Source organism: Salvelinus fontinalis, chromosome 3 (genome assembly GCF_029448725.1).
Source record: "Salvelinus fontinalis isolate EN_2023a chromosome 3, ASM2944872v1, whole genome shotgun sequence".
In the NCBI taxonomy this organism is placed as follows: Eukaryota; Metazoa; Chordata; class Actinopteri; order Salmoniformes; family Salmonidae; genus Salvelinus; species Salvelinus fontinalis.
Window position 1 is genome coordinate 9,141,540 of NC_074667.1, and position 15,847 is coordinate 9,157,386.

The 15,847-nt window shown below is 43.7% G+C and overlaps 1 protein-coding gene and 1 pseudogene across 2 annotated transcripts; one reads left to right on the forward strand and one right to left on the reverse strand.

The window, feature by feature from the left end:
* Window positions 1-679: 679 nt before the first annotated feature.
* Window positions 680-1,550, reverse strand: LOC129834379 (trafficking protein particle complex subunit 5-like; annotated as a pseudogene).
* A 1,611-nt stretch (window positions 1,551-3,161) lies between these two features.
* On the forward strand, window positions 3,162-5,794 carry LOC129838107 (N-acetylmuramoyl-L-alanine amidase-like). Of its 2 annotated transcripts, none has more exons than XM_055904839.1 (5): window positions 3,162-3,487; window positions 3,757-4,605; window positions 4,747-4,957; window positions 5,210-5,504; window positions 5,694-5,794. In XM_055904839.1, the coding sequence occupies exons 1-5, from the start codon at window positions 3,424-3,426 to the stop codon at window positions 5,751-5,753; spliced, it is 1,479 nt and encodes a 492-aa protein (XP_055760814.1). In that variant the 5' UTR covers window positions 3,162-3,423; the 3' UTR covers window positions 5,754-5,794. The 2 variants fall into 2 exon arrangements, with proteins under 2 accessions (XP_055760814.1, XP_055760822.1); XM_055904847.1 differs by having other exon boundaries at window positions 5,707-5,794.
* The last annotated feature ends 10,053 nt before the right edge of the window (window positions 5,795-15,847 follow it).

The window sequence follows — 15,847 nt, forward strand, 5'->3', positions numbered from 1 at the left end:
TATTAAAAATAAGACTGAAGTGCATATCATTGTACAGTGCTATAGAATTCTGTTCAATCAGGGGATACCATTTTGCATCTTGTTGAACAGTCCCGGATAAAGTGCATTCATTTGTGACCATTTCTGTTTTTTCATCAGTGAACTACTAGCACATCACTGAGCTGCTCAATCCCCACTCCTCTCTTTCCACACTGTCACTCCGCCCTTTCATCTGCCTCTAGAGTAGGTCCTTTGAATGAATGAATACTGTACTTTCAACTAGCTTCCTTTCCTTGTTCTATGTCATTCTCCTCACTGATTCAAATGCACCGAATAGGTAAAGTAGCTAGTAAAGCTAACGTTTCTGAATCAAATCTGTTTACTTTCTGAAAATGCCATGAAGTTCATTTACGGCAGTGCAAGAAGTATCATGGCGTAGTTATAGTGGGTTAGTCATAGTAGGGAACTTCTGTAACTACTGCATGTACACAAATTGATGCGTTGTTGTAAAAACTGGCTCCACCCATGTAGCAATATTCAAGTACACACGTTGACCTTGCCAACAGATAGGGAAGTTAAAGTGAGTACTTTCTCCGATCTCCCACATCTGTCAGGACAATAAACTTAATAGGGAATAGGAAAGGAAGCACTATACATTATACAGCCAATAGGATATACAGTACATCCTTTTACATCTCAGTCCACACTTCCTACTACCTCTGAACTCTCTCTATCCTATCTGCCCTCCAGTGCCTTGTCTCGGGCGATGACGGCCTCATCAAACTTGACCACGAGAGTGGTGCCCTTGTGCCAGTGCACCGTGACCTTGGCGGGGAAGCCACTGTGTGTGAGAATGGCCTCCACCGCGCCCCCAGTGAAAGCAGCACAGTTGAGCGTGCTGTTCTCTTTGGGCACCGAGGTGAAGGTGTTGATCAGGGGCTCTTTCTCAATGATATAGTAGGCCTTGTCGTCGTCGTTGGCCTGCTCCAGCTTGTCCGCTTCCTTGCCGAACAGGGCCCTCCACACCGACACCTGGGGAATCGAGGGGGAACGGAAGGCAGAGAAAGGTGAAGGTTTGTTTGTGTTTATGCTTATGTCTGAGGCCGGGTCTCTTGAAGTGGAGGTCAAGTTGCTGCTACAGCCAAGAGCCATGTACACCTAGGCTATATTTGTATTACGTTATAGCCTAATGTCATGTGAATGTTAGTATAATGTCATACATTGGTTGTTATTACACTAAAAAGTCTAGTATGTGAATCACACACAATGTGCAAAGTTCTCTTGGTCATGCCTTGATGAAGCGCAGTATGTTCAACACGTTGGTTTCTCTTTTTCCATTCTTCTCTCAACACCAGCACATCCAGCAGGCTGGCCCCCACGCCTTGACCCAAGTCTTGACCCAAGTCTGCCAAGCGTGCCTGCAGCTTGGACACAGAGTACACCCAACTCTGGCAGTACTGCACCATTTCAGAGAAGAGCAGGGCGAATGCGCTCATGCTGACCTCAGTCTTGGGTCTGGCGAGCGAACGCTCTAGAATCGCAGACTTGCCCCTGGTGAAGCGAGTCTCCATTTTCTACAGGGAGAGGGGAAGGTGAGGAGAGTGAGTGACTGTCACCAACAGCAGAATGTTGGTGTATAATAAAATATCAGGGCATGACTGTTGGTGCTTTCAAGACAACTGGGAACTCTGGGAAGAAACAAGGTCAAATCATGACGTAAGTGATCTTTAGGTCTGTCACGATCGTCATAAGGAGTGGACCAAAATGCAGCGTGGTATGTTTCCATCCTTTATTTTGGAATGGAAAACTCAAAGGGAAAAAACAACAAAGCGAACAAACGAAACGTGAAGCTCAAACTAGTGCACACAGGCAACTATACATAGACAAGATCCCACAAAGCACAATGGGGAAATGGCTACCTAAATATGATCCCCAATCAGAGACAACGATAAACAGCTGCCTCCGATTGGGAACCACACCAGGCCAACATAGACATACAATTCCCCTGGATAACCCACCCTTAATCACACCCCGACCTAACCAACATAGAGAATAAACAGCTCTCTATGGTCAGGGCGTGACAAGGTCGTAACTCCAGAAGGATGCCCGAGTTGGATGACAGTTCAAATGATTTTTCCCAGTGGGAGCTAGTTTTTTCCCGAGGTCCCAGTTGTCTTGAACGCACTGAAGTCGGAGATTTCCCAGTTCCCAGTTATTTTGAATGCGACATTAGTACCGAACATCACTCAATGACTGTTCTGACAACCATCCGTCTGTTTCAACACATCAGGAAACGTGCTACTACGGTTAGATACTCTTGAACAGAATATGAATAATAACAAGGAATCTTTAATTCAATGAGCACACATGGTGGAAAGTTGACTCTAAAACATGCACGGAGAAGAAATAAACAGATTTTTAAAAACCTACACAAATAATAAAAAAATATCTAATTATCGTCCAGTAGAGGCCACTATTGTCCCATTTATCAACTGGTAATGGATGTTTGCTTAAAATGACACAAAGGGAAAATAAACATAAGGGACAAAATGCACCTCATACATTGAGAACAAGAGAGTTGGGGATGGAAAAAAACACAAAAACAAACAGACACTGGCTGCAATTCTCAATGCAGCAGTCACTCAAATGTAATAGACTTTGTTCCCCTTTACTCCCAACCACCAAAACCTCATAAGCATATGAACACCACCTGCCATGGGACACTAATGTCATGAGTCAGGAACGTTACTGTCATCTGAAAAAGCATACATGCACTGATTATGGTGTATGCCTACTACATTGGGTTGTTTTCGGGGAATTTGTCAAGTGTCCTTTCCAGTAAGGTTACTGGGCTTCCCTGATACTGACGATAAACAGACCACCCCTCTCCTCTATGCATCGTGGAACACATTTACCAGACTTCACTATCTGTGTGTGTCTGTGTATATGTGTGTGTAATTACATCCATATGTGTGAAAGTTGGATGTAATAGATGTATATCATGGAAAAAATACTGTGATGACTAATACAAACCAGTATATCTTCAGCACTTGTCCCTTTAAGCCTGATCTCGTCACAAGCTTGAAAGGGCCTTATTTGTTTTCCGATGACAAACTTTGACTTTGGGTAGGAACCAATCAATATTTGGAGGCGTCTGTGTATAAAGAGTTATTTCATCTATTGGGACACCGCATTACAAACACATTGATTCCCCGAAGTGGGAAGTGAAACCAGCTTTAGGTACTTGAAACCAAGCCTTATTGAGCACCTGGACATTCTGCTTGGGGTTTGTCACGAGTGGTTGTGGTTTGTCATAACAGAGTGTTGGACTGTAAGAGATAAGAAGATTACAACTCTCATCGGCAGCCTGGGTTGACCTTGTCTGGGGATTGTTTGTGGGTTTAGTTTAGCCTCTGGATCTGGTGTGATACAGCTGCACTCAGAATGACTACAGTGGTTCTATGGCTCTTCGTTGTGGCTGGAACGTGCTACGGTGTTCTCTGTTCAGGTAACCTGTGTTAATGGACTGTAATTATGTGTTCATTTGGGTTCATATGTCTAAAGGTACGGCCGCCATACTGCATTGTCCGTGCACATCTTCATTGGCGACATATGCTTCTATTGTTATACTGAGAGCTCAATTAAACACAAAAAGTCACTAGTATATAGCTGGTGAACAATACATTAAATACCCCAAGATAGTATGAATGAAGCCCCAGGTGACTGTTTGCACTGAGTCTGTAGTAACACGAACGAAAACATTTGTTTTCGTTTCAGAGGACCACCTGCGGGACATGGATAGTTTCATAAGTGCCGTAGAGCAGGCTGAGGAGTCTAACCCAGACCTGTCCCCACTAGCCCTTGTGAGGAGGCTCCGCAGGACGGCCGGACACGAGGACCCACTCACCCTGCACTTCCTGGGGGCCTCCAACAACATCAGCCACACCCACACCTCCATGTTCAACACCACTCTCTTTGGCTTCTTCGACAAAGCCATCCACCATTTTGTGACGGACCGTGGTGAGGAGAGAGGGGTCGTTCTGACCCAAGATGGCACCACAGTGGCCATCGCTCCCATGCTTCTAGGCATTGAGGTGGGTCTGAAAGCTAAGCTGGAGGGCACCCCTCCTCTGGGCATGTTTCCCCTTACCTTGGCCAAAAACCTAGGGTTGTCGTTCCTTAGCCTTCAGGACTTTCCACCTGCTCAGCGTCTGGGGCCGGACGGCTGCTGGGACAACGTGACCCACCCCAGGGTGTTCAAGCTGTCGCGGGTGCCCACCCTGGCCACCGATGCCCTCGTCAACGGGGGAATGGATGGGTCCATTTTGGGCATGGATCTTGCCACCCTGGCCCCCTCTGAACAGCCTGGTAAACTCAGCAAGGTTCTGAAGGGTTACTACAACCATGTCTTGGAGGGGCAAGATCTGGGGGTTGTATCCAGCCACATCAGCCCCAAGCGCAGAGAGATTGCCCAAGCCCTGCTGGGCACCTTGGACACCCAGAGGCAGGTGATGGAGACCCTATACCTGGTATGGAGGCTGGAGAACACTCAGTGGATAGCCAAGGATACAGGGGTGGAAAAAGCAGTGAGAGACGGAATGCTGGAATTTGTCCACAGATACTGGGGTGAGTCTCAGGGTGGGGGAGAGGGAATAATTTACCCCTGTAGTTATGACATTGTAGGTCATTAAAGGCTATTAATTTGAAGTCTGCAAATATGAAGATTAACTAAACCTGTTCTACTCTGGTTCAACTTCTCCTCTCCAGACTGCCCTCCCATCATCCCACGGTGTCAGTGGGGAGCGGCACCCTACCGAGGGTCTCCCTTCCCTCTTGCCCTGCCCCTCCCCTTCCTGTATATCCATCACACCTACGAGCCAAATAGGCCCTGTCACTCATTCCGGCAGTGCTCCAGGAGCATGAGGGCCATGCAGCACTTCCACCAAGAAGACCGCGGCTGGGCCGACATCGGATATAGGTGACCTTTGACCCCCTCATCCATTCGCAGATATTAACAAACCCTTTATACTAAGCTTCATAAATGGAGACAAGTGTGCTGTGTCAGCCTACAATTACTGAAGCAGTCATATTATAGCAAATCTTGACATGATATTTATTACACTGTTTAATTGTGCAATATAAAATGACAAGATGCTATAACAGGAATCAGGGTTGTGAGATAATGCAACTTGTTTTATCACTCCAACTCCTAAATGTATGTTCCCCTCAGCTTTGTGGTTGGTTCTGACGGGTACATCTACGAGGGGCGCGGCTGGCATCACCTTGGCACCCACACCAGGGGGCAGAACTCTTATGGTTACGGCGTGGCCTTCATTGGCAACTACTCCTCCTCTCTGCCCTCACGTCATACCCTGGATCTGGTACGCCAACACCTGGCCAAGTGTGCTGTGGATGCAGGGCGCCTGCAAGCCAACTTCACCCTCCACGGGCACCGGCAGCTGGTGGACACCTCCTGTCCAGGAGACGCACTCTACTCAGAGATCAGGGGCTGGGAGCACTTTAAGGTGAGAGACTGTTCAGTATTTTTGGCTACTCTACTGTCAAATAAAACACTATTCAGTCATAATACAATTGTGCCCTTTTTCCTACATTAGACATTAGTGATAAACACCAACATTAAGCTGTTTGTGCACTGTTGATATTGATGCTGCTGACAGGTTTTGATCCGGTGTCATCTTGATCACTCATTACAGCTGCCTTTTACAGGAAACCAGCTCATGGAAAAAGGACCAATGAAGAAGACAAGCATGTAAAAAGCAGTGTGGAATAAAACCAGTTTTGTCAAAATGTCTCATTGTTTTTTATGGGGGTATCAATTTGTTATGTCCATGATAATAGTGTGTTTTAGAGTTATCCTGTCTAGGATCAGCGTGGCGCTAGCGGCACACCCCCCCCCCCCCCACTGAAAAACCAGTGCCGCGAAATTCAAAAAATTTTTTTTAAAATATTTAACTTTCACACATTAAAGTCCAATACAGCTAATGAAAGACACAGATCTTATGAATCCAGTCAACATTTCCGATTTTTAAAATGTTTTACAGGGAAGACACAATATGTAAAGATGTACATCTATTACCTAAAAACACATTAGCATAATCCACCATCTTTTATTTGTCCACCAACACCAGTAGCCATCACCAATTCGGCTAAACTAAGATATTTATAGCCCCTAACCAACAAAAAAACTCATTAGATGACAGTCTGATAACATATTTATGGTATGGGATAGGTTTTGTTAGAAAAAAGTGCATATTTCAGGTATATGGCATAGTTTACAATTGCACCCACCATCACAAATGGACTAGAATAATTACAATGAGCAACGTGTTTACCTAACTACTAATCATCAAACATTTCGTAAAAATACACAGCATACACGAATCGAAAGACACAGATCCTGTGAATACAGACAATATTTCAGATTTTCTAAGTGTCTTACAGCGAAAACACAATAAATCGTTATATTAGCTTAGCACATAGCAATTAGCAGCCCAGCATTGATTCTAGCCAAAGTGAGCGATAAAAGTCAACATCGCCAAAAGATATTAATTTTTTCACTAACCTTCTCAGAATTCTTCCGATGACACTCCTGTAACATCACATTACAACATGCATATACAGTTTGATCGAAAATGTTTATATTTAGCCACCAAAATCATGGTTAGACAATGTGAAATGTAGACAAGCTGGTAAAGAAAACGTCCTTGCGCCACTTAGACAGTGATCTACTCTTATACATAAATACTCATAAACGTGACTAAAAAATATAGGGTGGACAGGGATTGATAGACAATTTAATTCTTAATACAATTGCGTTATTACATTTTTTAATTTATCCTTACTTTTCAATACAGTTTGCGCCAAGCGAAGCTACGTCAAAAAACATGGCGTCCTAAGCCACTAAAATGTTTCGACAGAAACACGATTTATCATAATAAAAATGTCCTACCTTGAGCTGTTCTTCCATCAGTATCTTGGGCAAAGGATCCTTTCTTGGGAGAAATCGTCTTTTGGTGGAAAGCTGTCCTCTTGCCATGTGGAAATGTCAACTACGTTCGGGATGAACTGAAAAGCGTTCCCAACTTTTCACATCGTTGCAAAAATAAATGTCCCAAAATCGCACTAAACGGATATAAATTGCTATAAAACGCTTTAAATTAACTACTTTGTGATGTTTGTAACTCCTATAACGAGTGAAAAGATGACCGGAGAAATATAACAGGCTAAACTAATGCTTGGAACAGGAGAGGGTCGGTGTCTTCCACGCGCGTTACGCAGCAAGAAAAGACTTGCTAGCTAAAGGTTTTTTTCATTTGTAGGGCCTGTGAACGAGCAATCGAGCCCGTTGGAATCGTCATCACGTAAAGGCATCCAGGGGAAGACGTAAGAAGTGTCCGTATAGTCATAGCAACGACAGTGCCCGTTTAAATGACTTCAGAAAAGTGGCCAACGTTTCTCAAATCTGACTCCATGTCAGGGAAATTGCTGTAGAATGGGCTCTGTTCCACTTAGAGACAAAATTTCAACTCCTATAGAAACTATAGACTGTTTTCTATCCAATAATAATAATAATATGCATATTGTACGATCAAGGATTTTGTGGGAAGCCGTTTAAAAAATTAGCCACATTAGCATAAATAGTCTAAACAGCGCCCCCATCCCCAACAGGTTAAAACAGCGTATAACACTCACCCTTCTGGCTGTCACTGCTTCACATTACAGTATTGTAACACAACAGAGAGACATGTACAGTGTACTGAACAAAAATATTAGAGCAACATGTAAAGTGTTGGTCCCACGTTTCATGAGCTGAAATTAAAGATCCCAGACATTTTCCATACGCACAAAAAGCATATTTCTCTCCAATTTTGTGCTGAAATGTATTTACATTCCTGTTAGTGAGCATTTCTCCTTTGCCGAGATAATCTATCCACCTGACAGGTGTGGCATTTCTTTTTTTTTCAATTTAAAGTTTTATTAAGTTTTCAATCAACCAACCAAACACATTCCACATTCACAGATGTGACTTAAAAAAATAAAATAAAAAATAATAATAATAAAAAATTGTTTTATATATGTATATATATATATATATATATATATATATAAAACAATTTTTTATTATTATTTTTTTATATACATACATACATACATACATACATACATACATACACACATACACACACAAATAATAATTATAACAAAATTTAAATTATAGAACTTGCAGCAGCACTATCAAGGTTCTTATTAGCTATTTCCAGCCTTAGCTGAGATGACGAGCCAATAATTAGTTTTTAGATTTTACAGCACCTTACACAACACGCATCTGCTCATCTCCCTGATTCCCCCATTCACTCTGTCCAATTTGAAATATAGTTGAGTAGTGGAGACCAGAGTCTATCAAACTTGGGCTGTCTCTTGTGGAGGTCATAAGTGAGCTTTTCAAGAGGGAGAAAGTCAACAATCTGGTCAATCCACATTTTAAATGTAGGAGAAGTATTAGAGGCCCACAATAGAAGAATACATTTCTTAGCAAAGTATGTAATGGTCATGAGCAATTTTTCTCTGTCAGGATCAAGAACAAAGTCCTGCTGGGCATTAAGAAGATAGAGACATGGGGTCATATCAAACTGTACATCTAGTATTTTCTGTGCAGCAGTATGTAGAGGGAGGTGTTTAGTCCCATGGGCCTTAGCTTAACGATGAGCTTTGAGGGCACTATGGTGTTGAACGCTGCACTGCAGTAAATTAATAGCATTCTCACATAGGTGTTCCCTTTTTCCAGGTGTGAAAGGGCAGTGTGGAGTGCAATAGAGTGCAATTTTCTTCCAAGATGGCGTAGCAGTCGGACGTGTGTTTGTCTTGTCCCGCGTAAATAGTCCTCGTATTTTTTGTATACATTTCGTATATATTTCACTTTCCATCTAGGAACTGAATATACATTCTCGCAACCCGCCTCACCCAATGTGGTACGGATCTGCTATTTTTTTATACTTTAGAACCGTAACCCCAATCAGAAGCTAGCCAGATAACTAGCTACTAGCTAGTAGTCAGTTAGCCACTGCTACGGTCTTCACCCTTAACTCGGACACCAGCCAGCTTCAGCTCGGGCCAATACCTGCCAGTCTGCAGGCGCGATATCAACCCAGAGCATATAGGACTGCTTTTTCTCTACCACATCACCGGATTCCTGACGCAAGCTCTGGACAATTACACCGGATCATCGTCGCTAGCTAGCTGCAACCAAGTGGCTACTACTGGCTAATACCTCTGTCCCGAAACAAGCACCAGTTAGCCTTGAGCTAGCCTCGAGCTAGGCCCATCTGCCGGCTAGCCGAAGAGGTCTACCAGCGAATTCTTGGGCTACAATACCTCTTTTGCCAATTGGACTGGACCCTTTATTGCCGACACGGAGCCCCGCCGATCCATCACGACTGGTCTGCCGACGTAATTGTCCGAGGTGGTTTCAACAGGCTTTTCCATTGCAACGTTTCTGAATACCCATCTGCTAATTATTAGCTGTCTTATCGGCTGCTATCTAAATAAGTATACCAGACAATTTTTTTCTTTTTTCTTGGGTCACTATATCTATTTTGCCAATTGGATCGATCCCCTCTACCACACGGAACCCCACTAATCTACCGACGGAAACGAACGAGGTGACAAAAAAATAAAAAAAATAAAAAAAACAGACCTCCATCCTATGTTATCTTGCTACCGATAGCCAGCTACCCGGCCAGCTGTCTGGATCGCCGTGACCCCAACCAACCTCTACTCACTGGACCCTTATGATCACTCGATTAAGCATGCCTCTCCTTAATGTAAATATGCCTTGTCCATTGCTGTTCTGGTTAGTGTTTATAGGCTTATTTCACTGTAGAGCCTCTAGCCCTGCTCACTATATATCCAACCTCTCAGTTCCACCACCCACATATGCGATGACATCACCTGGTTTCAATGATGTTTCTAGAGACAATATCTCTCTCATCATCACTCATTACCTAGGTTTACCTCCACTGTATTCACATCCTACCATACCTTTGTCTGTACATTATTCCTTGAAGCTATTTTATCGCCCCCAGAAACTTCCTTTTACTCTCTGTTCTAGACGTTCTAAACGACCAATTCTCATAGCTTTTAGCCGTACCCTTATCCTACTCCTCCTCTGTTCCTCTGGTGATGTAGAGGTGAATCCAGGCCCTGCAGTACCTAGCTCCACTCCTATTCCCCAGGCGCTCTCTTTTGATGACTTCTGTAACCGTAATAGCCTTGGTTTCATGCATGTTAACATTAGAAGCCTCCTCCCTAACTTTGTTTTGTTCACTGCTTTAGCACACTCTGCCAACCCAGATGTTTTAGCCTGCCTGAATCCTGGCTTAGGAAGACCACCAAAAATTCGGACATTTTCATCCCTAACTACAAGATTTTCAGACAAGATAGTACGGCCAAACGGGGCGGTGTTGCAATCTACTGCAAGGATTGCCTGCAGAGTTCTGTTCTACTATCCAGGTCTGTTCCAAAACAATTTGAACTTCTACTTTTAAAAATCCACCTCTCTAAAAACAAGTCTCTCACTGTTGCCGCCTGCTATAGACCACCCTCTGCCCCCAGCTGTGCTCTGGACACCATATGTGAACTGATTGCCCCCCATCTATCTTCAGAGCTTGTGCTGCTAGGCGACCTAAATTGGAACAGGCTTAACACCCCAGCCATCCTACAATCTAAGCTTGATGCCCTCAATCTCACACAAATTATCAATGAACCTACCAGGTATCACCCCAATTCCGTAAACACGGGTACCCTCATAGACATCATCCTAACCAATTTGCCCTCCAAATACACCTCTGCTGTTTTCAACCAAGATCTCAGCGATCACTGCCTCATTGCCTGTATCCGTAATGGGTCAGCGATCAAACGACCTCCACTCATCACTGTCAAACGCTCCCTGAAACACTTCAGCGAGCAGGCCTTTCTAATTGACCTGGCCGAGGTATCCTGGAAGGATATTGATCTCATCCCGTCAGTAGAGGATGCCTGGATATTTTTTTTTAAATGCCTTCCTCACCATCTTGAATAAGCATGCCCCATTCAAGAAATTTAGAACCAGGAACAGATATAGCCCTTGGTTCTCTCCTGACCTGACTGCCCTTAACCAACAGAAAAACATCCTATGGCGTTCTGCATTAGCATCGAACAGCCCCCGTGATATGCAACTTTTCAGGGAAGCTAGAAACCAGTATACACAGGCAGTTAGAAAAGCCAAGGCTAGCTTTTTCAAGCAGAAATTTGCTTCCTGCAACACAAACTCAAAAAAGTTCTGGGACACTGTAAAGTCCATGGAGAATAAGAACACCTCCACCCAGCTTCCAACTGCACTGAAGACAGGAAACACTGTCACCACCGACAAATCCACTATAATTGAGAATTTCAACAAGCATTTTTCTACGGCTGGCCATGCTTTCCACCTGGCTACCCCTACCCCGGTCAACAGCACTGGCCTCCCCTCTGCTACTCGCCCACGCCTTCCCCATTTCTCTTTCTCCCAAATACAGTCAGCTGATGTTCTGAAAGAGCTGCAAAATCTGGACCCTTACAAATCAGCCGGGCTAGATAATCTGGACCCTTTCTTTCTAAAACTATCTGCTGAAATTGTTGCCACCCCTATCACCAGCCTTTTCAACCTTTCTTTCGTGTCGTCTGAGATTCCCAAAGATTGGAAAGCAGCTGCGGTTATCCCCCTCTTCAAAGGGGGGGACACTCTTGACCCAAACAGCTACAGACCTATATCTATCCTACCCTGCCTTTCTAAGGTCTTCGAAAGCCAAGTCAACAAACAGATTACCGACCATCTCGAATCCCACCATACCTTCTCCGCTATGCAATCTGGTTTCAGAGCTGGTCATGGGTGCACCTCAGCCACGCTCAAGGTCATAAACGATATCTTAACCGCTATCGATAGGAAACAGTACTGTGCAGCCATATTCATTGACCTGGCCAAGGCTTTTGACTCTGTCAATCACCACATCCTCATCGGCAGACTCGACAGCCTTGGTTTCTCTAATGATTGCCTCGCCTGGTTCACCAACTACTTCTCTGATCGAGTTCAGTGTGTCAAATCGGAGGGTCTGTTGTCCGGACCTCTGGCAGTCTCTATGGGGGTGCCACAGGGTTCAATTCTTGGACCGACTCTCTTCTCTGTATACATCAATGATGTCTCTCTTGCTGCTGGTGAGTCTCTGATCCACCTCTACGCAGACGACACTATTCTGTATACTTCTGGCCCTTCTTTTGACACTGTGTTAACAACCCTCCAGGCGAGCTTCAATGCCATACAACTCTCCTTCCGTGGCCTCCAATTGCTCTTAAATACAAGTAAAACTAAATGCATGCTCTTCAACCGATCGCTGCCTGCACCTGCCCGCCTGTCCAACATCACTAATTTGGACGGCTCTGACTTAGAATATGTGGACAACTACAAATACCTAGGTGTCTGGTTAGACTGTAAACTCTCCTTCCAGACTCACATCAAGCATCTCCAATCCAAAGTTAAATCTAGAATCGGCTTCCTATTCCGCAACAAAGCATCCTTCACTCATGCTGCCAAACATACCCTTGTAAAACTGACCATCCTACCAATCCTCGACTTCGGTGATGTCATTTACAAAATAGCCTCCAAAACCCTACTCAATAAATTGGATGCAGTCTATCACAGTGCCATCCGTTTTGTCACCAAAGCCCCATATACTACCGACCACTGCGACCTGTACGCTCTCGTTGGCTGGCCCTCGCTTCACACTCGTCGCCAAACCCACTGGTTCCAGGTCATCTACAAGACCCTGCTAGGTAAAGTCCCCCCTTATCTCAGCTCGCTGGTCACCATAGCAACGCCCACCCGTAGCACGCGCTCCAGCAGGTATATCTCTCTGGTCACCCCCAAAACCAATTCTTCCTTTGGCTGCCTCTCCTTCCAGTTCTCTGCTGCCAATGACTGGAACGAACTACAAAAATCTCTGAAACTGGAAACACTTATCTCCCTCACTAGCTTTAAGCACCAGCTGTCAGAGCAGCTCATAGATTACTGCACCTGTACATAGCCCATCTATAATTTAGCCCAAACAACTACCTCTTTACCTACTGTATTTATTTATTTTGCTCCTTTGCACCCCATTATTTCTATCTCTACTTTGCACCTTCTTCCACTGCAAACCAACCATTCCAGTGTTTTTTTACTTGCTATATTGTATTTACTTCACCACCATGGCCTTTTTATATTTTTATTTATTTATATATATATTTTGTTTGCCTTCACCTCCCTTATCTCACCTCACTTGCTCATATTGTATATAGACTTATTTTTCACTGTATTCACTGTATTATTGACTGTATGTTTGTTTTACTCCATGTGTAACTATGTGTTGTTGTATGTGCCGAACTGCTTTGCTTTATCTTGGCCAGGTCGCAATTGTAAATGAGAACGTGTTCTCAATTTGCCTACTTGGTTAAATAAAGGTGAAATAAAATAAATAAATAAAAATGTATAGATTGCCAAAATCTGGCAATCTCTCTACAGCTCCAAAATACATGCATATAGGTTCCACTTTCAGAGGTACATCTATTACAGTTAGGAGAAATATCTGTTTTCATTTTATGGAGTCTCAGGGGAGTGTAATAAAATTTGTACAAAAATTTGTAATTAGATTCTTTCATTTTTACATTAGTAGAGGAGCAGTATACCCTGTCGCAAACCTCCGCCCATAACCCATCACTGATAGTCAGACCAAGGTCCTTTTCCCATATTATTTTCAAAGGAGTAAAGGAGGATCCTCCTTTCTCAGAAAGGAGTCTATAGATATAGGATATTTTGCCTTTAATGGATTGTGCTGTGACAAGAAGGGTTTCAACTTCATTCAACTGAGTTCTAAACCTCCTCTTGGAAGTAAATGAGGAGATGACATGTCTAATTTGTAGATATTTAAAAAAATGGGATCTTGGCACATTGAATTCGTTGCAGAGCTCTTGAAAGGATTTCAGTGTAGTGGTCTTCTGATGAAATAGGTCTGAAAAGGTCCTGATTCCTAGAGTATGCCAAAGATTAAAGTTGGCATCTCTCAGGGCTTTTGGCAAGTCTGGGTTGCCTACTATAGGCGAGTGAGAACATATTTGGGAGGAGATGCCCAGGTATTTCTTACAGTCCCTCCACGCTCGTAGGGTACTGTAAATCACAAATGTTTTGGCTATGTTGCCCACTTCACTAAGGTTATCAATGAATATAGTTGAGCTTAGTGGCAATGAACCATAAGATTGGGCTTCTATCTGGCTCCACGTTGACTCATGTCTGTTTGTGATCCATGTTAGCATGTTGCGGATTTGGGCAGAGCAGTAGTACAATTGAAGGGAGGGAAGGGCAAGACCACCCTTAGATTCAGGTTTCGATAGAGTGGAAAGCTTGATCCTAGGTTTTTTATTGCCCCATATAAATTTGGTGATGCTTTGGTTAATTGTTTTGAAAAAGGAAGCTGGGAGATAGCATGGGAGCATCTGAAATAAATAGTTCAGTCTAGGGAGGATGTTCATACGGATTACATGAATTCTTCCTACTAAGCTAATTGGGAGGGAGATCCAGGTTTGGAGGTTGTTCTTGATTTGATCCAGGAGTGGAAGATAATTCTCTTTGAAAAGCCTATTCAGATCTGGTGTTATGAATATCCCACGGTATTGAAACCCCTGTGTCTTCCATTGGAATGGACATAGTGTCTTCATAGAACTGGTGAGTATAATATTGAGAGGGCAGACAGTGGATTTGTTAAAATTAATCTTATAACCTGAAAACGTGCCATACTGAGCAATTGTATCTAAAATGGGAGGAAGGGATTTCTCAGGGTTGGATATGTAGAGCAAGACATCATCCGCGTAAAGCGAAATCTTGTGCTGCAGGCCGCCTGCAGGAACACCCATAATACTTGGATTGCTCCTTATCAACTCTGCCAGAGGCTCCGCCCCCAGCAAGTAGAGCAGGGGGGACAGCGAGCACCCTTGTCTTGTGCCCCGTCCCAAAGGGAATCTGTCAGAGTTCAGTCCGTTAGTAGTCACCATGGCATTTGGATGAGAGTATAGTGATTTGATCCATTTAATAAAGTTTGGGCCCATGTTGAACTTCTCTAAGACTGAGAACAGAAAGCTCCACTCCATCCTGTCGAACGCCTTCTCAGCATCCAGTGAAGCCAGCAGGACAGGGGTCTTCTGTGCGTTTACTTGATCAATAATATCAAAAAGACGGCGAATGTTATCAGAAGAGTATCTGTCTCTAATAAATCCCGTCTGGTCCGCTTTTATTATTTTGGGAAGAAGAGTGTTTAGTCTTTTGGCGAGCAATTTGGTAATTATTTTGTAGTTGAAATCCAACAAGCTTATGGGCCGGAAGGAGGAGCAGGATAGGTGGGTCCTTGTCTTTTTTGAGCAACACTGTAATGCGAGCTGTGTGCATTGAGTCTGGGAGAACTCCGTTTTTGCAAAAATCCTCCAGCATTGGCATGAAAATATGGCTAAGCTGGGGCCAAAAAGCTTTGTAGAACTCTCTGGGGAATCCATCTGGGCCTGGGGACTTGTTAGGTGGCATGGAGGTAATTGCCTCCAGGATCTCCTCAGGAGTGAAGGGGGAGTTGAGATCTTCTTGGTCGGTCTCTGATAGTTTAGGTAGCGAGATTCCCTCTAGGAAGGAGTGTTTTCCCTCTAGGAAGGAGTGTTTTCTCTCAGAGGTATATAGTTTGCAGTAAAAATCATGAAAAGTTAAATTGATCTTTTTTGGATCATATGTGACCTCATCCTCTGCTGTTCGGATAGCCATAAT

Bases quoted from the DNA above. Each gene is read 5' to 3' on its own strand.
- LOC129838107 (XM_055904839.1), top strand. From the start codon at position 3,424: ATGACTACAGTGGTTCTATGGCTCTTCGTTGTGGCTGGAACGTGCTAC. The intron at 4,958-5,209 runs GTGACCTTTGAC...TGTTCCCCTCAG, and splicing joins TGGGCCGACATCGGATATAG to CTTTGTGGTTGGTTCTGACG. The intron at 5,505-5,693 runs GTGAGAGACTGT...CACTCATTACAG, and splicing joins GGGGCTGGGAGCACTTTAAG to CTGCCTTTTACAGGAAACCA.